The 24,695-nt window shown below is 42.2% G+C and overlaps 2 protein-coding genes across 10 annotated transcripts in view; one reads left to right on the forward strand and one right to left on the reverse strand.

The window, feature by feature from the left end:
* LOC115614175 (6-phosphofructo-2-kinase/fructose-2,6-bisphosphatase 4) overlaps positions 1 to 13,989 on the forward strand; it is a 53,451-nt gene extending 39,462 nt beyond the window's left edge. For 5 of the 8 annotated variants that reach the window (XM_030500590.2, XM_030500591.2, XM_030500593.1 and 2 more), the window contains exons 12-14: positions 138 to 200; positions 3,010 to 3,074; positions 11,153 to 13,988. In XM_030500590.2, the coding sequence (XP_030356450.1) occupies positions 138 to 200; positions 3,010 to 3,074; positions 11,153 to 11,212 (188 nt within the window). In that variant the 3' untranslated portion in view covers positions 11,213 to 13,988. Of the gene's footprint in view, positions 1 to 137; positions 201 to 3,009; positions 3,075 to 6,246; positions 6,513 to 11,152 lie in introns of those variants that run through there. The other 3 variants (XM_030500587.2, XM_030500585.1, XM_030500586.1) reach the window with 3 other exon arrangements.
* A 900-nt stretch (positions 13,990 to 14,889) lies between these two features.
* The window catches only part of PRKCD (protein kinase C delta), a 66,976-nt gene continuing 57,170 nt past the window's right edge, over positions 14,890 to 24,695 (reverse strand). For both annotated transcript variants that reach the window (XM_030500583.2, XM_030500584.1), the window contains 8 exons: positions 23,463 to 23,590; positions 22,603 to 22,776; positions 21,953 to 22,044; positions 20,335 to 20,397; positions 18,101 to 18,239; positions 17,114 to 17,302; positions 16,736 to 16,864; positions 14,890 to 15,442 (listed from right to left, as the gene is read on the reverse strand). In XM_030500583.2, coding sequence (XP_030356443.1) covers positions 15,284 to 15,442; positions 16,736 to 16,864; positions 17,114 to 17,302; positions 18,101 to 18,239; positions 20,335 to 20,397; positions 21,953 to 22,044; positions 22,603 to 22,776; positions 23,463 to 23,590 — 1,073 coding nt within the window. In that variant the 3' untranslated portion in view covers positions 14,890 to 15,283. The remainder of the gene's footprint in view (positions 15,443 to 16,735; positions 16,865 to 17,113; positions 17,303 to 18,100; positions 18,240 to 20,334; positions 20,398 to 21,952; positions 22,045 to 22,602; positions 22,777 to 23,462; positions 23,591 to 24,695) is intronic.

Raw genomic sequence — 24,695 nt, forward strand, 5'->3', positions numbered from 1 at the left:
CTCTCTGATGCATGCTAGGGAAGAAAGCAGATTACTGTCAGATAAAAAGACATTTAAGTGGTTGATCTGCAACATAATAGAAAAGTTATTGTTCTCGTAATCCATATTTCATATGTAATTTGTTCTTGATTTCTCAGAACAACTGCCTTACCTGAAGTGCCCACTGCATACTGTCTTAAAGCTAACCCCGGTGGCTTATGGTAAGTAGGTATTAAGCATATCTAAGTCTAACTCTACTGATTGTGTCATGAGTAAAGTTTGTAAAGCATTTAAATTAAGAGATTTCAAAATTTATTCTGCTTTAATATAGAATTGAACAGATAAGTTTGATACTGCATGTGTTCCTGTACAGCTTTGTTAGAATCAGTGAATCCTTGGGTTTACATTTGTTTTGCGTTATTTCACTCATTCTTCTGGCAAACCCATGCCATTTACACAGTCACGTACGGTAAGGTCTCTGTTTGTATTGATGTGTTTGAGGGTATTGCTTTTTAGAACGGGTGAATTTACATTTATGTAGGTTTATCACCTTAAAAGGGGTGTTCCTCTTACCCTTAAGTAACTTTTGTTCTCTTTTCAAGCATGTTTTTGGTGGACCTTCACACTACCACATGAACTTAGTGTTGTAGTTGGCATTCGTTTGTCAGTTGCTATTTATCAGTGCGTAGCTCAGGGGCTTTAACTGAGATTTGCTGCCAGCCTGTGGAGTGTTGGGTTGCAACCTGTACTGCTTGGGTTTTAGGCTGATTGCTAATTACCTTTTGTGTGTGTTTCAACCTGAGCTTAACATGTGCCTGCTGTTAATTTTCCTTAAGTGATGGCTTAATGATATCTTCTGATACCTCATCACACTTCAGAAGATTATTTATAGGCAAATCTGCACAGATTCCTAGGAAATGGGTTACCAAAAATGCTAGTCGAGTTGTTAATCGGAAATGCAAAGCTGTCTTTGATCTTCAGCTTTGAAAGTAGCCTAGACCTGTACTTCTTTAAGTTTCAAATAAAGTTGAGACAAAGAAACGAGCCGTTACATTGGGAGATGTACCTGAAGAGATTTTTGTGATTTAACTGTTGTGTTGTTCTACTATGCTCTGGTGACATCTGGTGTTTCCAGCCTTGCATGACAAGTCGAAGTTTGAAAATAGGATTCAGAACAGCTCATTTTTTTGGTTTTGGAAAATGGATCTTCTTGACTCACTAGTCTTGGCCTGTTTTAAGAGGTCCTGGATGTTTGCCGTGTTTACTCAGACACTAAATGAGGGAGGGAAAGACGTGGTATGAAATACTGTCCTTGTCCTTTTGCCTTCAGTGAAAGAAGTTGTTCATTTTTAAAGTGTTTGATACATATGTCTGATTAGCACATTTCAGTCCACCTACTCCTTGGAATCTGACCATCTGAAAATACAATGGCTGTGGAAACTATTTATACGTTAATGATCTATAGCATTATTTCATGTTGATGTATGACTTGGCTCCAGTGAGGCAGGATGCAGGATCAAACGTGGTGTGTTTAGTACCTTCCAGCTAATCCTGTTCTGGGGTAACACTTTCCTTAGGGGTTTGCTCTTCCTGTTGTCTGATCTTTAGTAGGGGAACATCTGTTACAGCCTGACAGTTGGATTAGGATAAATTGGACTTTTATCCAACAATCCAGTACAGCGGTGGTCTGTGTGGGAGCACACAGGAAAGAGAAACTCTGTCTTGCTGTAGGTATGAGCTTGTACATGCGTAATTAAAAAAGAGCTGGGAATATGCACGTTGTTATTGCTGTGCAGTAACTCAGGTCCCTTCAGTTTCTATTTAAAGCTTTCCATACAGTACTTTTTCAGGTCTTAAACTCAGCTAGCAGTAAGGACAGAGAGGTCTCTCTGAAAGTCTTTCTTGCGTGTAACCAGCCAGTCCTTAGCAGTGGCCAGCAGCAGCTAGTTTTCACTTGGTCTCAAGGGTTGCAATGATCTATGAGCAGAAGGATGACTGGAGTACTCTTCCAGTGGGAGATGTGCAATTTTCCTCCATAAAATCTGTTTTCTGGTTGACTATTTCTCTGAGTGCTGGCATTCCTGCAGCGTTTGCTCACAGTGTTCATGACACATGGGTTTTTTTAGAGTAGGCTTCCCTAAGGGAAGGCAAGTATTTGCCTTACTAATTGATATTATATTTTTTTAAGTGCGGTGGCTTTCTAATACAAGGATAAAATCACCATATGCTGTCATGTAACACTTCTATGAAGTGTGTGACTATGACTTTAGAAATAAAAGAATAACAGAAAACTCACTTGTGATAGGAAATGTCAGAGGAATTTGGCTATTAATATGTAGGGTACTGGTAGCTTATAAAAGTCGTGTCAGGTAAGACAGTGTTTGGCAATTAGGTACTGTTTAAAATGGTGTGGTCACAGCGTATTGACTAACTGTAATTCCGTATGTGGGTCAGTTTATACTACCTGAGTAATAGTTATCTCTTCTCATGGTTTAATTTTTCTTGCTTCTGTGGAGTTTTCCATTTTTGGGTGGAAATGAGAAGTTCTTTTTCAGAGGTCAACTTTAAAGTTCCATTTCTTTGGGGGTTAAAACTGTCTTGCGTGCATGGAGGAATGGGGGTTGCTAGCAATTGGCAGTAATCCTCTTAACTAGTTTCATGTTTTAAAAAATGAGAGCAGCATTTATCTGGTGTATTACAGTGAAATTCTAAGAAGTCTAGGATGTTTAAAACCAAAAGAAGTTAAATTAACTTTCTGACTTGTTAATGTATGTTTATAAATGAGAATTTGTTTCCAAGAAAATAATGATAAAGCTGAGAATAGGAGGTGAATTATCAGATTGAAAATATGTTCATCCTAGTGGAACAGATTAATTTTTGATAGCTTTAGCTCTTTGGAATTTGGGAACTTCTAGTATAAGTCAGAAGTAGAACGTGATTAACCTTCTCCAACTCAAAACTAGTTTGCATCTTTACTGTAATTTCATTTTTAAAGCAGACCAATTCTAAAACTGTGCTTTCTATCAACAGGATGTAAAGTAGAATCTATATTTCTGAATGTTGAAGCTGTAAACACACACAGAGATAAACCCGAGGTAAGAATATTTTAAAGTTGGAGAACCTGATGTGATGTACTACCTGAGCTCATTTCCATTGTCCTTGTGGTGAGAAATGATTTGATAACTCAGCTGAGCATATTTAATTTTACATATTAAGCTTTGCTACTGGTTTGCTGTTGAGGATGAAAAAAGTCCTTTTTATTGAGCACATTTATCTTGCGTATGAGCTCTTGCTGGAGTAGTTTATCTTCAAAAAATGAATGAGAGTTTAAAGATATGGTATCAATTTAAAAACTGTATGAAGTTCTTCCTGGCTTCTGTCATTCAGCAGAAGTAGGGTGTAGTCAAAAAGTACATTGTTATGAATGCGACGCTTATTTTGGGCAGAGTGAATAATGAAATCAGCTTTTTCATCACTGTGATCGTTGATGTATGAAGAAAGAGGAACTGATGATGCCACATGTGTTTTAAGCCAGAGCTGGAGGAGAAAACTGGATCTTGGGATACAGCAGAAAACTGAGGAAAAGGAAATTGAGTGCATTTGTAAAATACAAGTGGAGATAAGACATCAGACCGTGGCAGCTTCTTCCTCTCTCTGTGTCAGGCCTAGGTTCTGTGTACTCCTAAGCTTTGACATGAGCTTAAGTTCATTTTGCTGCTTGCACAAAGCTCTTCCATTGCTGCGTTATGGAAGTTATGTAAAATGTGTTACGATTAGAAATGTCTGGTTTCCTTGCAGATCCTCATGCTAATGCTACTGGGTATGGCACTGATTACTTGCTGAGGTTATGAGCTGTGCCTGCAGGTGAATTAAGTCAGTTTGATAAAAAAGGGCTATTTGTGGTGGTTTTCAGAACAGTGGTTTATGGTGAAAAGGAATATAGTGATAAATGCATTTTTATGTGTGTATTCAGTAAGGCACCTTACACAAAATGTCTTATGTGAGGAATTTGTGCTGGAGAGGTCTGCAGAGAAGGTTTGTTTTAATAACTTGGGTATTCTGAGTTCCTGAAAATACTGACTTTTGGTGATTCATAGCCAGGACATTTTCTGTTGGTCATATTGCATATTTCCTCTCTCTTCCCCTTTCACCATTGTCATTCTGCTTTACCACTTCTGTATGAGTTTGGTTTGTTAGGTGTAGGAAATCCATTCTGTTTCCACAGTGCCTGAAAGCTGTTGGAGCAGCATGGTGAAAATAGTGAGGATGTCTTGGAGCAGGTGTTATCTTATCCTTATTAAATAACATAGATCAGTTGAACATCTTCAGTTTGGCTGATAAAATATGGGTGCTGAGTTTACAGCTTGCTAAGGTATCTTGGGAATTGCTTTTGGAAATACCACTTCTATAACTGAAGATGCTTATTTCAAGGGGGAAAGGTGTGCTTGAATCTTATGTGTCTAGCAAGTGACATGGCCATACTGATGTTGCTGTTGAGTGGCTGTGATTCAGGTACATGTAGAGGATTGTGCAGATAGTTGCATTGCAGTGGGCACAAAGACATAAAACTGTTTAATCTGAAGAGAAATAACTTGAATTAATGAATTTTAAAAAAGAAAAAAAGGAGCAGAAGCATTTTTATTAAAAAAACCCCAAACCCTCAAACACCCTTCTCCCTCTGCCCCAAAAGAAACCCAGACCAGTAAAGTTATAGTATTTAGTAGGGCTGAATGAAGGACTAAGTTGATCCTGTCTGCATTTAAATGCTGCTTTGGAGCATTAGGAAAATTTCGAGAGCTTTCATTTACGTTACCTATGAAAATGTTAATTACTTCTGTAAAATTAAGTTTTCAAATAGTCTACTGAAGTCAAAGCATTTAATTAAATACAGCGCCGCAGATGATAACATCATTGAACAATGAAACCGTTTGAATAAGAATTTGCCCAGTGTGCTGTTCTGTGCCCCCACAAGTAATTTGCAGTCCGTGTTTCAGAACAGCACACTCTTTTTTGGCTTCAGCTGAAAGCATCTATTTTCACATTTCAGAAATGCAATGCAGAAAAGCACTAGAGTATTTGTTTATAGCATGTGTAAACTTCATTGTTTGAAGATGATTTGTCTGAAGTGGATTGAAGCCTTCTGTTTGTTAGCATTGTAGTGGCTTAAGTTCCTGACCTTTCCAAATGAAGGAGTCCGTAGTCTTTTTACTGAAAATAATTGAAGGGAATTATTTCAGCTGTTGCTTGGGTCCCTCTTTGGGGGGAAAAGAAGCACTGGGATGAAATATCTACTTTGCACCTTCTGTCTTAGTGAGTGACAGGATAGGGAGATGGACAGAGAGATTGCTCGTAGTAAGAAGCTGAGCTCTCCTTTTTGATTATGTGGGGGGAGGGGGAGAGGAAGATGTTAGTGAAAGGCAAGTTCACTTCCACAGTGTAAGACAGTTAAGAGTCGTGAAGGCCATCAGCACAAAGTTTGAAGAATTGGCAATGATTTGGCCTAAAATTGACCAAACTTTAGCTCCAGATCTTGTAAGGGACTTCAGAACAGTTTCCCATAGTCTGTGTTGTTGGTAGAGGGGGAGTGCTGACTGCACGGTCTCTGGGACCTGCCTGAGGTGGTTCGGGGTAGGCGTGATTCCTGAGCCTGGTCCCACACAGCTGCTGTTCCCAGCGTGAGGGTTTGGCTGGGCTGGTGCTTTGGTTTGGTTTGGTTTTGAATAATTTTCTGCATTACATGTAATTTTTTCCTACAGCCTCTGTAAAATGAGGTGAGATCTGGTTGGTGTGATCAGTCTCGAATGGTTCGGGTGTCTGGGAAGAGGTTTTTTTTACTTTTGTCAGAGGTGGTGCGTTGCCTGTAGCACAGACAAATGTTGAAATCTTGTCTTGGGAAAGAAGTACCTGGCGTAGTTCAGCAAAGAACTGAGAGTTGCTTAATGGATAGACATATATGTGCTTCAGCACGTGTTTAAGTGGATTCCTGCTTTGGCCTGTCAAAGGCTTCCTCCTAAATGTGAATTACTTGAGCTTTTGGTAACGTTATCAGCATGGGATCAGTGAGTACTGCAAATATGTTTTCCTGCTGTCTGGTCTGGGACACGGGCCAGTGCTGCCCTGCTGCATTCTCGGGGTGTAGGGGGTTAAAAACAATCTCTGCTTTTAAATTAGTGCAGCCATGTACTTGTGAAGAAATCTGATTGGTATTTTTGTTGTTCTTACTGCTGCATGATAAATGTTCTCCTCTGTATTTTTATTATTACACAGAATGTAGACATTTCCAGACCTCCCGAGGACGCTCTTGTAACAGTCCCTGCTCATCAGTGAATCCCGTGTGCTGACCAACTGTCGAACTTGGGGTGCTGTTTCCATCCTACTACTTCAAAATAAAATGAAAAACTAATCATTCCAATCACTTTGAAATAAAAAGCCCTCCCCAAAGTCAACAACTCAAAACCCAAGCCAAACCTTTGTACAGCGCATGACTTGAAAAAAAAATTACCAAATCACAATAAAACTATTGCACTGGTTAATTTATTGTGAGTGAGTTCTCAAACACTGATTGGCTGTCACTGGAATGCTGCTTTTGTAAATTGCTGTGATTTAAAGATCTTGCAGCATTAAGTTCTGTTGTAACAGCCAGCAATCATTTAATGTTGGTTGCAGTGAGTTGATTTATGAAAGCCACGAAACACAACATCCTGTGTGAAATAAGAAAAAGTTGAAGTTTGCTTTTTAGGAGTCACTGTTCCCTATTTCAGTGCCATTGGGAGTGATTGGACTGCTATCTAGCATAAAATAACAATCCATAGTTACTCTAAAACCTTAATCCTGCTGATCCATAGTGCTAGTGCTCTAGATGTGCTAATCAATGATGTGTTGTTTGAAGAGGGTAGCAAGTTTTCACTTAGTTCCAGAACAATTATTCATGATACAGGAATGCATATAAATGTTTTTAATATATGACTTTTCTTAACAGCTGCTCTGCATTAACTGGGATTTAGGGCTTGCCTGCTGGCAAAACTGATTCTGAATTTCCTTTTTCCTGCTTCTTGCATGGATGTGGGTGATGGACAAGTTTTTACAGCTCTGCTCCCTGTGCTTTGTAACCAGATTTTATCTGGGCTACAATAAGCAGTGTTGAGTGTTTCAGAACAGGGAAGCGGAGTTACCCTGGTGATTTGGTAGCTGGGTTGTGACTGCAGTGGGCACGGGATCTCAAACCATCAGGGTTTGCAGCCTTAACCGCCTTATAGCAAAACCATTTGCAGGCTGGAGGAGGCTGCAGCCTGTCTGAGGTGTGGTGCTGTGCCTTGGCTCTTTTCAGTGGATGAAATGGGGTGTTGGGAGGCATCTGTGCCATTGAAGGCCATTCTGTTTCTGGGAAAGGCAGAAAATCACCAGCCCTGGAACTGTTTTCTGAGTGGATCTTTTAGTCTTGAGAGTAAGCAGGAGTGGTGTGCTTTGGAAAGCTTTTATCTCTTGGGTTTCTCAGGTGGAACATTTTTCCAAAACAGGGATTTTGGAGAAAAAAAGTGTCACAGATCTGCACGTCTGAAATGACACTGGAGTTTTTGGAGGTTTGTAGCGATCAGGAATGTCTGATAAAACCAAATAACCTCCTGGCCAGAGAACCTCCTGCTGTGCCCGTTGGTATGTAGTTAAACCAGTGCTTCAGGATGGGCTGGGACTGGGGGGAACCCGGATTATTTTCCTCTCTCTATCATGACCGTGACACAGGAGTGTGGTGTCACTTTTCCATGTTTAATTGCCCCAGCCTCTTGGCACGTGCTTTGCCTTGAAAAGTGCCACAGAGGAGGAGCTCTGTGCCTGCCGTACCCACTTGCACACAGTAACTAGTGAGTCTGGTTGCCTTTACCTGATGATTGAGGTGATGTTCCAGAGAGGTCGCAGGGATGCTGGCACAGCCAGGTACTGAGAACCTGTGCCATGGCAGCTCAGGGTGCTGCCACCTCTGTGGGCCATGACTAGGGGAATACTGTGCAAATTTAATTAAACATATTATATTTTTGGTGGAGCCAAAATGTGGGCTGGCATCTGCTGTGCAAAAACTGGGTTTGCTGCTTGTGAAAGGAGGGCTTGGGCTGCTGCAGGAAATGGAGGGGGAAGGTGGAAGCGGCAGGAACTTGGCTGGAGCTGCTGTGTGGTCATCAGAGGTTGTGGAAAGAGGGGAAGCAGCCGAAGTGCCCAGGACCCTCCATCCCCCCAGCTGCTGGAGCCAGATTCGCTGGGCAGCGGCTGCATGGTGTTCCCTTTGCTGAGCATAATGCTCATTGTGCTGATGTGTGCAACGGTGAAGTGGATATTTAAAAGCAGTTTTGTGCTCTAAGGGGTCTCCTGTTACAGCAGGGTTACTTAATAGTCCTCTCTGGCTTGTTTTCTTAGTAAAAGAAAGGCCTGGTGCTGGGCAGGAAGCGGCTGTGGCACAGTTTGGGCACAGCTTGCTGGGGGAAAGCCGGCTGAGTGCTGGGTTGTTTGTATTGTGCTATTTATTTCTCTATTTGTGCCTGTGCTAGTTCTTGTCCCTAGAGGCTCCTCCTTTTCCCCAGAGGAGCCTTCCTGCAAAATCTCCCTGTTGTGGTGTGGATTGCATGTAGCTAATCAGAATAACCCTGAAATGGCAGGCTCCGTCCTGTTGGGAAACCCACAGCGCTTTGTTTCTGGGGGAGTCTTGGTAGGAAAAAAATGTACTAAGCAGGGAGGGGTATAATGGGGAGGGGAAGAACAGTGGTACAAGAGTGTATTTGAGTTTGAGTGTGGTTTGAGTCTTTCCAGGGAGGACTGGGTGAGGTGGACCCGTGTGCAAGGCAGGGTGGGAGTGCTCCTGCCCTGGGGAGCACTGGAAGCAGCGAGCCCGTGCTTGGTCAGCCCATGTGCCTTGGTAGGAGCAGTATTGGAAGAAGGTGTGTGTTGGTTTTACTCCTGTTCCGGGCTCTCCAGATGGTGTTGCTGGTGTGTGGCAGCGGTAGTGCCATTCCCAGGCAGTGGTTTTGTCCGAGTGTGCTTGGTAGGATGGTGCTGAGCAGTTGCAGGAACACCTTTTGGTCCCCACAGTAAGGCTGAAACCTCGGTCACCTTTCTCAGCAGCAGCACTGTTCTCCTGGCACGGCTTTTCCTTCTCTGCGCCCACAGCTGTTCTGGAAGCAGGTACAATCCCAGCTGCCGTCACCTCATTTAATGTGATTCCTATGAGAAGAAATCCATTTACCACCAGTGAGGATATTAGTCCCTGTCTAAGCCCTGGCTCATCTGGTCTTGCAGTGAGGTGTTCTTTTTGTGTAAGAAGCCCATGGGTGTCTTTATTAGGGTTTATCCCAGACAGTTTTCTTTCTTCAGTGTGACAGTCCAGTGTGCTTTGCTTCTCCAGCCTCTTCTCCTGCACATCTACTCAAATTGAAGCACTTTCTTGCTTTCAGCTTTCTTGACTGCGTGCTGATATCCCCTCCTGGTTCTGTCTCGGTTGCCGAGATGCCGCTTTCATCTGGTATGTCTCATTAACTTAAATAAGCTCTATCTTCTGCCTCGTTTTGACCACCTTGTTTGCTTTTAGTTTCACGTTACAGCTGTCTGGTTCTTGCTGCTGGTGGACTGATTTCCAGTACCTCTGGATTCCTGCATATTGATGCTCCATTTCATGCTCCGTTTAATTTTCTTTGAATCAACATCAGGTGCTCAGCTTAAAAGAGTGCAGCCAGTATTGTTGGAGTCCCTGTAAAGACATCTCCACAGTCCCAAGGAATTTCTGGGCATGTTGCATCAGTTGCTAAGAAAAATACAGCAAAAAGCAACAAACGCCACCGTTGTTTTTTTCCTTGTAGTCATGCAGAACATGACTTGTTTCACCAACTCCTCATGTTCTCAAATGCTGACACTTTGTGTCCTTTGCTGCAGAGGAGGTGCTGCCTGTAGAAACTTCTTTCTGAAATGGGGTCGTTGCTTTTCCCCCCTTCCAAGAGGGAAGACACAGGGGGTCGGGCAGTGTGCTGGTGGGTGCAGAGATTTCCTGGACTTGCGTACCTTTTCCCAGCAGTGTTCGTGTGCATGTTCTCAGAAACCTTGGTGTGGTGCGTTGTGCTGGAAAACAGCGTGATTTACCCAAGGGCTTGAAGGTATCAGAAAAGAAAGGGCTGACAGTAATGTAGGAGAATTGCTACTGGCAGAAGTGATGTTGGCACGCTTCAGCCCCTAAATCAAATCTGGTGCTGCTTGTTTATCTCCTGTTCTTGTAGGAAATGGCTGAAAGTCCTAGAAACTGGGCTTGGGGAGGGGAATGACTTGTTTTTTAAGGTGGTACATGTTGGCTTATGGAGTCGTGTGTGTGCTGCTGAGTGTGTGTGCTGAGAGTCCCCCTCCCTGTGCACTAGTGGGGCTCCCCTCTCCCTCCAGTTGGACTGAAGAGAATTGTTTTCAAAGTGGACTCTAATAAATGTAGTTATAAACCACAGAAACATTAATCTGATGTCAGTGTGACATCTGCCAACATGCCTGTGTATGCTGAAATGCAGTTAAACTTTATGTTACCAGCTCTTTAGGGAGTTATTCAGAGTCTTTCCAGTGACATAGCTGCATACAGACAGGATGAGAATCAGCTTTATAGCTGGTGGTGTTAAGGAGTAATTTCCTGGAGCGTGCTTGAAGCAAGGAGGGATGGGCTTCCCTCCCTCCACATTTTATCAGTTCTTGTATGGTTTATGACTTCTGCTGCGTGGTTCTGGTTTTTCTTGCAAGCATAAAGACTAGAAGAGAGAGTGAATTAGAAAAATGTGGTTAAAAACAGTGGTTAAAGGAAAAAAAGTCTTAAAACCCCATACATAGTGGCCTGTGTATGGTGCGCAGAGGCTGATTGTCCCACCAGGCTGCTCCTGTGATGCGTGTCTTGGAGCTGCTGTGTCACTGGGCAGCAAAGCAGCTGCCTTCAGGAATCTGAGGGACCTGGCCTCTGCTGAGTGCGTAGCGGATGGGACAAGACCTGGACCCGGCTTCTGACTTCTGCTCATGGCCTGGGACCTTTCCTTGTGGTTTACCACACGTTTTGAGGAAATAAGCATTAAACCTCGCTCACCCTTTGCCTTCTGTAATAGCTGTGTGTTAAGTGAAACTACAGCCGACCACGAGACCCTTGCTTTAAAGTCCTTTTGTCTTTAATTTGCAGAATGTTGGTGTGGATCGGTCGAGAGAAGAAGCTTTGAGGACAGTGCCCAATCACCTATAGCTCCAGTGCCCGGGAGGCCGCCCTTCCTCCAGCGTAAGAGCGGGAAGCTGCAGCTCAGGTCCAGGAGGACGGAGAAGGTTTTGCTGAGCGGGTCGGAACCAACGTGCCTCCCCTTCGCTTTAAGACATTTCGAATGTGATTCAGCTTCTTTGGAGCAAACCTGTAGTTGTGGATAACTCCCAGTGCCGAAAGGTACCAGTGAAAAGAGCGATGGGAAGCAGAGTAGAGTCAGGTTTGGATTTTTTGTATGTAAATTTGTGCAGTTTCAGTGTGGGATTTTTTTATTGTTCATCTGTGGATACTATGAGATGGTTAATGGCTCGTGTCAGTTTTACTGTCGGATTTTAATTAGATGTTACTTTCTTTTTTTAAAGTGTTTTTCTAAGAGTTCATCTTATTTTTACTGTGAATGATTGCCTAGAATTACACAGAGATTTTTTGGATGGCGTATTTAACATAGGTGAAATTGTACATTTTGAGCATTGGAGGCTTCGTATTGCAAAACTGCTCTAAATGGGAAAGCCTGTCAGCCCTGAGAGCTGTTTGTGTTTTGAGTTGAGCTTCAGTTTGCCAACCACGGCTTGTATTTTCTGAAATGAGGAGACTTTCCTCTTGGAAAATAAAAGCATTAAAGCAAATCAGGATTTGCTACCTGAAAGGTTCTGTTTTAGCGAAAAGTGAACATTATCCAGGGACCAGCTGTGTTCTGGAGAGCAGTGGAAGACACAGAGTTCAGGGAGGGACGTGAGTGTGAGAACAGCTCGAGCCTGCGCTCGAGGGCGCAGTGTCCTTTCTGCTGCAGTTACAGGAGGGGATGAGTAGCTTTTCCGAGACTAGAAGGGAGGGGAAAAAGGGATTCACGCTGTCAAGGGCTGGAGAAGCTGCTTGTTGTCTCAGTGCTGTGATTTTTATTTTTTTTTTTAGGCAATTTTTGGAATGAAATTCAACATAAAAGTCTATGTTTCTCTTTTATAGCCACATTTAATATGTACGTCAGGAAACAGTACAAAAGGTTAGGTGGAGTTTAACCATTCTAACAGCTCATGCAAGAAAAGCCCCAGGTAAACTCTGAAATTATTTTTAACGTGGCACACCTGCCTTGGGTTTTTTTTAAATGTTGCTTTTAGGCATCTTCTGCCATCCCAGTTCTCTGCTGCTCTTTTTTACCTTGTGAAACTCCAGTGCTAAAAATGGAATTTCCTGTGTCTGTTGAGGCTGCGACCTTTTAACTGTGCTGCATCAAGGTGTATTTTGTACGTGTGTTACAGACAAGTGAGCTGCCGGCACCGCTGCTGGCTCTTAGTTCTGAACTGAGAGTTGTTCTTTGGTAGTTGGACTGTGTTTTTTCTAAGGACTTCTCTGCAATTAATTGAGCTTTTACCATGTACGTTGTTGGGGTTGTTTTGTTGTTTCTTTTCCGTGATTCTCAATTCCTGTGTGAAACACCAGGCCCTGGTAATGTAGTTTTGCAGGCAAGGGCTAAATCGTCTTTTGTTTGTGCAGGGTTTATAAAGTAATGTGCTGCTGTTGTGATTTTATTTTGTGTTTAATAAGCTAAATTAAGCAATACATTCAGCTCTGGAAGTAAGCCATACTGCATCGCTGGGTTCTGTTGCAGAAGAGGAACTTGTAGGGTACAGAACGACCAGGAACACTTGCTTCGAGCGCTGCTGTCTAAAGCTTTGAGTGTGTGATCCCTTTGCAGATCTTTATTAATTCAGCTGTGTCTGTTATTGCGTGAGGAGAGAGACCACACACTGCTGCTTGGAGAAGTTAATTTATTGATGTGTAGTTAATGAGGCAGAAGTGTAGCATTTCCCCTCCTGATTTGATGTGTGATCCGCCTGGGAAAGCTGGGCTGTGCTCCAGGCAGCCCTTACACTCCCCCAGACCTCCACTGTCCAGCCGTGGCCAGGAGCTGTTCAACAGTTGTTAAATTGAGAAAATCAGAGTTTATCTGTAGTTACAGAGGGAAAAGCCCAGGAGCTGCCTTAGCAAAGCGGGTTTTACCTGCAGACTGGGGTGGTACTTGAGCTGAGACCTGGTTGAAGAGATGAGGTGGAAGGAAAAGGTTTCCCCTAATGAGAGCTGAGCCCATGGGCCCCTTCTTTTCACTGGCAAGCACAGCTTGAGGTGTCTCCCCTCTTTCCTTGTCTTTGTTTTTACTTCTCTGAACTCTCAGAGGTGCTGTAAAATTCCTTGAGGCTAAATGTTTTATGTATGGTAGGTATTTTTATAGCCTGCTTTTGAATATACTGTGATGAGTGTTTTACTAAGCTGAGTGTTCAGTAAAAAAGAATTGTATACAAGTGTAAATAAACTGTTACGCTGATACTTGAAGAGGAAAAAAAGATAACAAAGTTGTCTGTTGTACTTTAGGAAGGTATTAAATCAGTGGCTGCATCTGACCCTTTCTAGCTGGCAGGAGCAAGCGTAGACAATGAATGTAGGTTGGAAATGAGTGGTGGATCTCCCTGGGACGTAACCACCTTTCTGGAGAGGCACTGGTAGGAACTGCAGATTACTGTCACTGTCTAAAAGCAGAATATGTCCCCCCCTCCTGCCAGGGGAAGAGAAAACCCTCTTCCTGACCTTGTGTACTTGTACCCGTGTTTCTTTTACTGCCTTCTGACTGTTAATGCCCTTGCTAGCTCAGATGCAGTCCTTTCAAACAGGATTGAACTGTCTTTTCTTACATTGTTGGCCTTCGTCGTAATCTTTCAGACAAATGTAATCACTTGACCTTTGATCCAGGTAATAAAGATCAAATGCTATGACGTGTGCTGATGTGGGTTTCTTTCCGTGTCCTTTTGCAGCAGCTGAAGTGCCAGGTGAGTGTTCCTGCAGGTCAGCAGGTTTCCACAGCTTTGGAAGCAGAGGAAGTGTAGCCTGGTTGAGAGAGCTTGCACAGAGCCCTAAGAATTAAGTTCACTTACCCCACTGGTTGCTTTACGCTGACAAATAATTTAAGTAAGAGACTCAGTAATTGAGGAATAAGTTTAGAAAGGTGTTGAGAAGCAAGGGACCTTGCTTCATCCTCTATTTTAGCAGCTGACTGCAAGAAGAAGGGTTCTGCAGTAATTAATTAGTTTTTCTTTCTTATTACTGGTTAAAAATCAACATTCAGAAGTAGATATTGCAATGAAGCAGGATGTAGTTTTGTGCCTTTTTTCACATCAAGTAGAAGGAGCCACAGCTGCTGCGCTAGAAACAGGCAAACAAAGCTGGAAGGAAGATTCTGTGCTTGGCAGCTCAGCAATGCTCTTCCTCTCTGGCAGACCCGGAAAGTGGTGCCACACGGTCGTTACCTGACTATTTTCTCCTGGTAAGATGCTGTGATCACAGGGCACGTTCCTGTTTACAGAAGGAGCACTTACCAGTGTAAACCCATGTTCACAGGCAGCGTGCGCTCTGCCTGCTGTGGGATACTCACGCTTACGCTGCCTCAATCAGTGAATCCTGACTCCACGCACGGACCGCTCTCAGTGAGACAGGCTTTAAAAACAGTAGGAGGGTGGCACTGAGCTGTTCCCACATCATTTTTGTTAATTCTCCTAAAATATTTGTGTTACTTTTCTAAGTGATCAGGGCTTGCAAATTGTTATTTTTTACTGTAGTTTAAAGACAACTGGAGTTTAACTCTGTATTTCTAGAAACAAATATCATAAAACCATGAATGAAAGTTTGATGTAACTTTCTTTTAATTGAAGACAAATAAAAGAACTGAGGGCTCAAACACTTTTTAAAAAGACATCTTCTGTTCCCCGGTGTCTTCTCTTGAGCAAAATATACAGCATATATATTATATATAACATAACTACATTCAAGTACCGAACAGAATTTACATTTTCCCCAAATGGAGAAAATAATGCACATGATTCACATACCTTAAACCCAACCATGCATAAAGGAACACTGCCAATAAATCAGGAGTTGGACATAGTTAATCACACAGCTGTGTATTATTCTGAAGTATCGACAACATTGTTGGAATGCACAACACTGAGCACTTGGGAGTCTTCTTCAGTTTATAACCGTTAAACCTGCTTTAGAGTCCAACTGTTCAGAGACTTACTTGTCTAAGAGCTGTTCAAATTTAGGGTTAATAAAAGAGAATCCATCAAATGCAGACTGATCCATGGACTCGATCAGGTTTTTGTCACTGTAAGACAGTTTTGGCTTCTCACTCAGAAATTCTCTGTCAAAGTTGGTGTAGTCACTCGCTGACTTCTGTTAAACAGAGAGGGAAGATAGTTTGAGACAAGCTTTGTAATTTCTCCCAGAACAAATTGCTTAAATAAGAAAGGTCTGGAAGTTATTGCTTGAGTTCCCCTCCTCCTCCTCTTCCCCCCCCCCCTTAATAGAAAAAGAAATCTCCTTTTTGCCGATTATAATACTACCATAAGATTGTAACTGGGCCATTGCTGATTGTTAGTTGAAAATGAATGGCAGCAGGTCACTCTGGAGAAGAACCACCCAGATTTGTGATAATATCTCATAGAATGACCTGAAGATTCTTTATTGACAAAAGCAATGCAGCAGTTAAATGCAAATCCAACGTGCCTTGCCACTAACCCACATTTTTAAGTTTCTGAAAGCATTTTCCCTCCACTTGGTCAGAGGACAAAAGTGATGCCCCACTGCAGCTGCTTTGTGTCTGGATAAAAACATTTGTGCATGTTTTATAAAAATTCATGTTACTAAAGACCATGGTTTACACTCTGAACCTCCAGGGGTTACTGGTTCTAGGATCCGTATGTTTCCAGAGCTCCCATTCCTGTGGGAACATGCCACATGAAGCCCCATGGGACAGCTCTTCTCCATTGAATATGTAAGTACAAAGACACTGTGTTACCACCAGATCGTTCTACCTGTACCAGTAACAGGTTGGAGGAAAATTGGTTTGGATTTTTAGTCAGGTGAGATGAAGTAGCAGCATCTTGTGATGATACAGACTATGAGTAACACACAGTCTGCTCCCAAAATGTTTTCTCAGGTAACATTAGGCATGTACATTACAAGTAGTTCCAAGTTCAGTAATACAAAAGAATGTGTTTTGCCCATTTGGAGACTCTTAGATGAGTTAGAAACAGCACAGAATTAATGCTTGTACAGAATATCTGCAGGCAGTTACCGCCTGATGAGCCTCAGGTTACTGGTCCTTCTACATGGCATCACAGCAGAGAAAAATGCAAAAAACTACCAACACTTCTAACATTGAGGAGGATGGATATCAGAGCTGTTAGTTGATTTTCCTGAAGAAATTATATTAGTAAAGCTGCTCCTTGAGAGAAGACAGGAAGACAGTCTTAGTAGGAAGATTTCAGGGCAGACAGAGAAATACAATGTACCTTTTTATAACAACCATCCAAGAACAGTGGGGTTTGAGATACTTAACCATCTCTGATAAAATGTGAGGCAAAAACAGCAGTAGGATAGGTTAAGCAAGTTGGAGAAATCATTCCTTAACTCATGGCTGACATTTGGGATACCGCTGCGGAACAAAGAACCCCCCCCACGTACCACTTTGGGCCTGAAAGGCGGCTCCACCTCCCTCCTCTCTAGCGCTGTCCAGTTGATTGTTTTGAAGAAAGGATGGTCTCTGATGTTCCCAGTGACCCCGAGTCGTCTCGTTGCATCCCTTTCAAACAGCTGCAAGAGAACATACCAGGTAAAGCCTCATGTCTGCTCAAAAGGTAGGTGGCAGTGGAAGAATAATGGTTGTACAGCTAAAAGAGCAAAAGTTGCTCACAGCAAACAGAGCACCAGTAATTAATCTGACCCAGCCTTCCCTTTGTAAAAGTAATTTGCTTGCTGATAAACACCTCCTTTTAAAAGCCTACGTTTGTCCCTCCCTGGACGCACACAGCACTGTCACCACTCGCTCATCGTCAGTCCTACCTTTTCTAATAGATCTTTCGATTCCTTGGTAATCCAGCGTGGGTAGTGAGGGGTGTCCACTCGGATTGACTCAAACAGTTCATCTTCATCATCCCCATGGAAAGGGGATTGCCCAATAAGCATCTCGTACAGCAGGACCCCGAATGACCACCAGTCCACGGAGAATGTGTACCTCAAACCCTGCAGGATCTTGTTCCGCAGAGGAAGAAATACAAGTAATGAGTAAAAGGCAGTGATATATAAAAAAAATAACCAGAAAGGGGGTTTTAAGAGAGAGGAGTCTTTAATAACTGGGGTATTTCAGGGGGAGGGGGAAATCCAGCAATTTGACAAATTGTTGACACTGATGCACATATGTAGTTCTACCCTTGGCTGCTATTTGTGCAGATGTGGACAGCTCAGTGGACAGGTCTGCTCTCACGCAGAAACTTTCTCCATTAACTTTAAATAACTATACTTGGAACACATCTCTAGTTTCTTTACAAGATTAAGGGAGAAGCAAGTAGTAATGAAAAGTAGATTATTACCAAACTGACATAATTTATAGCTTTAAACACTATCTATCTTATTTGGACTACTTTGCAAATCAGATCAAAAACTCCAACTATGACATGGAGAAATTAACTTGGTGATATTCCCCTTAGAAGCTGCTTTTACTTTGGAGTTTGGTTGTTTGCATAGGCACAAGTCTGTTCACCACCTGTAGTGCAGGTAGATTCATTTTGGGGGAGCCCTTGTGTGTATGATAGCTATAAAGGCATAAGGGAAAATCAGCTGTTTAAAACCTGAACATTTTAACATTTCAAAACCATGTTTCTTTAACCTTGCAGTTATAGAATATTTACAAATCTTGGGTACCTTCTATAGAGAACCCAGATTTAATGTGGGGTTTTTCTGTGTGCTAATTAGACTTTTTTCTGAACTATTGTTCTACAAAGAGACAATCCCATCAGTGCATTAAATCCATCCTGGCAGTGACATACTGACCTCGGGAGCAATGTAATCTGGGGTCCCACAGAAAGTGCTGGCCTTGTGCTCGCCACCAATGTTTTCTTTGCACATTCCAAAATCGGCTATTTTGATGTGGCCTTCTTTATCAAGCATCACATTGTCCAGTTTTAGGTCTCTGCAAAAAGTGTTTTAAGAACAAGAAGTGAGTAATTTTTGTATTCAGACGCATGCAGTTTCTTAACTGATGAACACCTACCCTCCATCATACAAAGAAGCTTTTCAAGAAAATAATCATCCATCAACACAACACATACAAACCAGTACTTTTGTACTTTGAAGGTGATATAGGGAGAAAGGAACAATTCTCTCTTGTCAGGATAAGTAAGAGGTGTATATACAGCGTGTGACCTTATAATCCTCAATATTTGCTTTCAGATCCAGAAGCACACCTCGTGCTTCTATTGCTTCTGGAAGGAGGCGAGTTAATGCCCCACCAGCTGTCAGGGCAGTGCTGCACCAGCTCCATGGCTGAAAAGAAGGATTGTTGGGTTTTTCACTTTCGTAGGAGTGTGAATGTTTGAAGCTTGCCCAACTGTTAATGCTACCTGTGACTTGTTCCTCCTTGCAGCACAAGGGGGTTCACGTGTTGTGGCCGCAGTGTGTGAAATGTCCTGTTCATGTCTTTTTACAGAGTAACACTATTCAACCAAGAAAGAGCTTTTTAACAGCAGTTTCCAAAACCTACATTCCCTCCCTTTGACTCTGATACATTTTTTTTTGTCCATCTGGCTGCAAAAGCACATACCAAGGAGGGCAGGCTGACGAGAAACTGAACAGCCCTTCTGCATACCAAGAAAGACTTGAATAGAGCAGATAATTTTACATGAGAACAGGGCTGTCTTTTCTCCTTGCTCACTGAAGTTCCCAGTGTTGGCTACTTATGCTGCTCAGACAGTGAGCTGGAGCTCGAACCAAGAGTCCCTGATCTAATGCAACGCACCATAACTCCTTCCATGTTTGGACATCAGCTGCTGTTCACCTGAGTAAATTGAATATATTTGAGATGGGGAAGACTCATGGTAACTTAGGGCACTGCACTTCCCTAGCTACAGTTCTAAAATGTCCTGCACGAATGTGCACTTACATGCAACACCTGCCTAAAACTGCTCCAAATCAGGTTCTGTGATTATACTGGTAAACATCCTGTCTGAGACACAGGGGAAAAAAAGTACAAGTACCTTTGGTTTTGCTGGTGTCTTGTGGAAAACAGTATTTTCTCTGAAAATATTTCATGCTATGAAATTCCCTCCAGGAACATTCTAATTTAATGTAGAATATTTAACTGCAAGCCTAAAAATGCTCTAGAAAAGCTGGGATGGAAGGATTTTGTACTGATGACAACATATCCTGGAGTTTGATCCTGTCCTGTATAAGAAGCTGCAGGAGGCATTGGGAATAATACAGCTGGGTACATGAAGCACCTCCCTGGGTTATGGCTGTCTTCTCTGAGGGGCAGACAGGCTTGTAAGAGTCGTCTTTCCTCGCCAAGGAGGATTCCTGTAACATTCATCCTCTGCAAAAACTCCCTTTTTCAGTAGTGTCTAACTTCAGAAAATTGCTTTAAAGGATGATGCTCCAACAGATGTTTCCTGTTTCTATGAAGGGAGATGGACAATAGCAGATGTTCTGGGGCATCTTTACCTCAGGCCTTGTGTAACTTGCTCAGAAGCACACAGCCAGTTCTTTGTACCTGTTTGTAACAGAGGTAAGAGCTACCTGAGCAAGTAGTTACCAAATGATGGTTTGAAGCTGGGGTGAGGTGAAAAGGCTGGAGAAAGGAAATTGAAAGAAAAACTACATGAAAATAAACTTCTGATCTCTTGTAGTGCAGGTATTTACAGTCAGAAGCAGTTGATCAGGATTTGGCTCCTGATGTTTCAACGTGGTGAGGCAGAAGCATTAATACTGTGGTTCCAGGCAACCACAAGGTTTTCACAACGCAGCAGGAATGGATAGCCTCAAGGACCCTCTCCCTTGCTTCCAAACTAAATAGACTCATGATTTGAAGGCAATGTTTAAAAATAACTGAAACAAAGGGCTTTTGTGTAACATAAATAACACACCATCATTCTAGTTGCCAAGGAAAAGACATACAGATGTTAATGCCCTTGGAATTGCATCAGATCTCTGACAGGCAGCTTTTACTTGTCACATCGATTAGTAATTCAAAGATGCATGAAATGCTAAGACAATTCAGCATCAGTACTCACCTATAAATAATGCCTTTGCTGTGAAGAAACTGTAGCCCACATAAAATTTCAGCTCCGTAAAACCTGAAAAGACCAAAATATCTTTTAATCTGGCTTGTTCAGTTAAAACACAGTCAATGCAGCTGCCAGAAGAGCTGCTGTAAGTATCTCTTGATGGAGTGAGAAGTACTGTACGCTTTTAAATACTATATACCTGTACTTGGATAGCTGGATGCTGTAATCTGCAAATTAATCCCTTCAGCACAGATCTGTAGTATCTGATACCAAACAGTAGAGGGGACACGACAACAACTTGCCTTAATGCTTCCTTCCGCTTCCATTAGGGAACACTGTCCCTGTTCTGCTCTTTAATAGTCTTTGTATGTTCATTTAGCGACATTCACATGCCTTTTGAAAGACAGCTACTGGGATCTCAGTACTCAGGATTGCTTTAGGAGGGACTGGGCACTAATGGCTAGGGTGGAAACGGACCTCACCCGTCTCCCTCTGCCTCCTTGCAGCAGACAGACTGAAAATAGCATTGCTTCAGGGGCATTCTCCTCAAAAAATGAGGTGATAATCCAGGGGATATGAAGGAAAATGCTAAAAGGATGCTTCCCCAAAAATGAATTGGGGTTTTTTTTTCGGGTTTTTTTACTTGAACAAATACAAAACTATTTCTACTTCTGTACAGCAGAACAAATGTTGACCCCAAACTTCAGGAATAGGTGCAGAGGATGCCAGGAGAGGCTGCCAGATGCACAGATGTTTGCTGGAATGCAGGTAAGCTGCAGGGCTTTGTCAGATTTTTGCTGGGGAGGGTGGGAAGGGAGCTTGCCCTGACCTATAAAGCTGGCTGCTACCCAGCCACTGTTTATGCCAGATGCCAAATCTGATCCCATCCTGTCAGTGTTCCTTAACAGAGTGCACACTAACAGAAGTAATTTTCCAGTCTGGCTATACAACAGCACTGGTGGGTACTGCTACCCTGCACTGTTACTTTTAAGGTCTTGCATGCACCCATTCAATGATACAATTAAAACCCTCATGCTTTGGGATGAGAGCGCTAGAAACTGACCTAAACCAAAAAAAATTATGATAGGAAAAGTAACAATAATACAATATTTTTGCATCATTTGAATCTTCAGCTCCAGTGATCTTTAAGCCATAGGTAGCTGACACAATTGCACTTGCTAAAAAAAGTGCTTACCCACGTTATTAGTATCCTGTGGGACGTACAGGTTACCCTCTGTACTGCCACATCAAGTCAGCAATATTAGTAAGTAATATACAAAGTGTTGTTTGTCTTTTTCCTGAGCTGTTTTCAGATTTTTTCTTTCCTAAAGGACACTGAAACTGTCCCTTTTGTTTTTCGTTGCTGGCTCATGTTGCAGTTTAGTTAGCATCTCTAGGTACAAACACCCCATAAAGTAAAATATCACACTGCACATAAATTAAGAAACTCTACATATCAATCATCAAGCGAGCTTCTTCACTGTATTAAATGAGAGCTTAGAAATACCTTTTCAATCATCAGCCACTGAAACTTGAGGGCATGGAGGTGGTACAGAACCAGAAGCAGTAAAACCAGAGACTAACATCATGCATGGAGCTAGGGAATTAAAGGTTGTGGACTTACGTTGCTCTGTAGAGATCAAAACGCCCCTTGTCTTGTATGTGGAACATCAGGTCTCCCCCATTCAGGAACTCCATAACGAAGAACAGATGATCCTGTTTGCAAATAACCAGAGAATGGAAAAACTACTGGTTGTATTGCAGTCACGTGTGAAGTAGCAATGTGTATTCTGGGGACCAAGGAGCCACTTTGCTCCTCTCCAGAGGTATTTATTTCATGCACCCTATAGAGAGTGAGAGTCTCTTATAGAGTTGAGTAGCCTGGTCTTGTCTTGTAAAACTAAATAGCTGATCCTGTATTCTGTGCATTTCTAAATTTAATAGACATTTAAATAGACTTACTGACTTCTACCTGTGACAGGCACCTTTTTTCTTCCCCTCACTGAGAGAAAAGCTCAGATCAAGGATTTAAATTAAACTGCCTCTTATTCCAAATTGCACAGATGTTTTTCTGATCTTACTCTGTTCTCATCAATGCACGTGGGGGTCATGCTCATATTTACTTTCCACAAGGCCTCTGAACTATTGCACAGAGCACAAGAAAAGGAAATTTAATTCTCACATCACTAAGCCACTCTCACTCGACTGCTGGTGACAGCATCCATTACAAGGCTAAATCTGTTGTGTTGCTGTCACCATTGGGTTTTTCCATACCCTTGTCTGAAAAGTGCAGTAAAGATGGGTGAGAAATGGATTTTCCCATGCAAGTGCAAGGACCCGCTTTTCCACCATGGTACATTCCACATCATCATCAATTAGCACCACATCTTTTTTCAGAGCTTTCACAGCAAAGAATTCATTCTTCCCTTTCAGCTCAGCAAGAAGAACCTAGAAAAAAAACCAAGATGAGATTATAGCACATGTAGGAAAGACTGTTGCTGATGATATCAGTAAAAGAAAGTCAAAGGTGTTTATAGCAGGTGCAGTAACAATTAAAAAAACATGTAAATGGGAAAGATCGGTGAGATTTGAGAAGGTGAAGTTGCTGGGCATAGAGCTGAGGAGGTGGAGCTCAAGGGCCATGTAGCACTAGCACAGCAGCTTCCAGGGCAGTTTTTCTATTGGTGTCTTTATGAGTGTATAAACAGAAAACGCATAAAGCCTGTTCCTTCTTTAGAGCTGTAGTTTCACAGACAACAGCAGACAGACGCTGGGGAGGTCACGCTGCTCTCTCCCACCTCCCCCTACCACTGCACCCAAGCATCACAAGGCTGTTTCTACACAGCGTGTACGAATACAAAATATCCTTTTGCACTGTGGTGCACAAAGGGTAATTCCTCTGCCTTGATACTCAACAACTGAAAAGCTCTTGTGCATTATGGATCACTTTTGGGTTTAGACAACATTCAGGTCAGGAATTTCTTGTGTCTTTGACAAAAATTGCTACATTCAGTTCTGTTAAAAGATCATCTACACAAGCAGCTGTAAGACCTGTCTGGTTAATGGAAAGAGCCCACCATATTCCAGAAATCAAGCAAGGTTCTCACCATAAGCTCTGTAAGTTTGTCACATACCTTTCCAAAACTTCCTTTCCCTAGTACTTTATGGAAGACAAAGCTGTCTATGTTGAATCTTCTCCTTGCAATTCGCGACGCTGTCTTGGCTGTGCTTCCCTCCCAGAGTTTATCGTACTCGCTGTTATCTGCCAATTGAAGCAAGGAGTTTAAAGTTCAATATATGCAGCAATACTCTGTGACTCAGATCCCCCAGTAAGAACTAAGTACTGACATGTATTTCAATGCATCTGCTGCTGGAATACGGGTGAATCTAAACATAAGGGTCAGCTTCTGTCATTTGTAACAAAGTTTAAATCATTTGAGCACACTTGATAGTTGGATTTGAATTGAATCTGTGACTGTTTCTCATGCTGGGTTTGAGCAATATTTCAGCATTATAAAAACCAAAGGCACTATGACTAAGACACAGAGCATAATTTGGAGAAAAAGATACTTTACAAGGACTGCATGTAAATAAATTATCTTCTGTTAGCAGAATGGGATATTCCCTTAGCCTAAGCAGAGAGGCCATAAAACAATCTGATTTATGCCCAGTGCTGGCTAAGCAGCATGATCATACAGGTTAATCCTGATTATATCCTAAAAGTAATAACTGTACTTTATTTTGACCTCCACTGCATCGATCTGCTGGGTCACTAAGATGACGCTGATGATAATCATGAGGTGATACCATGTATACCCCATAAGCTGCCCGACACCTGCAATAACCCAAGGAGGAATAATGGTGGCTGCACTCTGACTTAGTACTAAAGCAAACCACCTTGGCAAGAGGTTAGGTTATTTTAGCTCTGTTCTGGCAAACTGGAACAAGTAATATCAAAATCATTTTCTTACTGGGCATTTGAACAGAATTGGTGCAATATATGGATGAATATATAAAATCCTGTACCACTCCAAAACCACCTATTATCTCTTACTGAGCCTGGTGGTTTCCATCTGGTAAAAAGTTACTTTGACTGCTACATTTATACTTGCATAAATTATCATTGGTTAGCAGTTATGAAAATAAGACTTATGCAATGCTAGAACTCTTCAGCAATAGAAAAAAAAACCCAAAACATCCCAAAACCTTACTCTGAACCTGCAGAGGTAGGATTCCAGGCACTACTTCAACTACTCCAAGTATTATTTTGGCTAAAATTCTAAAATAGACAGCACTTGTGGCTGGTTTCTAATGGTTTATGAACAAACCAATATAATTAACAACATGCATGACATTTCAGCTCCAGG

The sequence above is a fragment of the Strigops habroptila genome, chromosome 11 (assembly GCF_004027225.2).
Source record: "Strigops habroptila isolate Jane chromosome 11, bStrHab1.2.pri, whole genome shotgun sequence".
In the NCBI taxonomy this organism is placed as follows: domain Eukaryota; kingdom Metazoa; phylum Chordata; class Aves; order Psittaciformes; family Psittacidae; genus Strigops; species Strigops habroptila.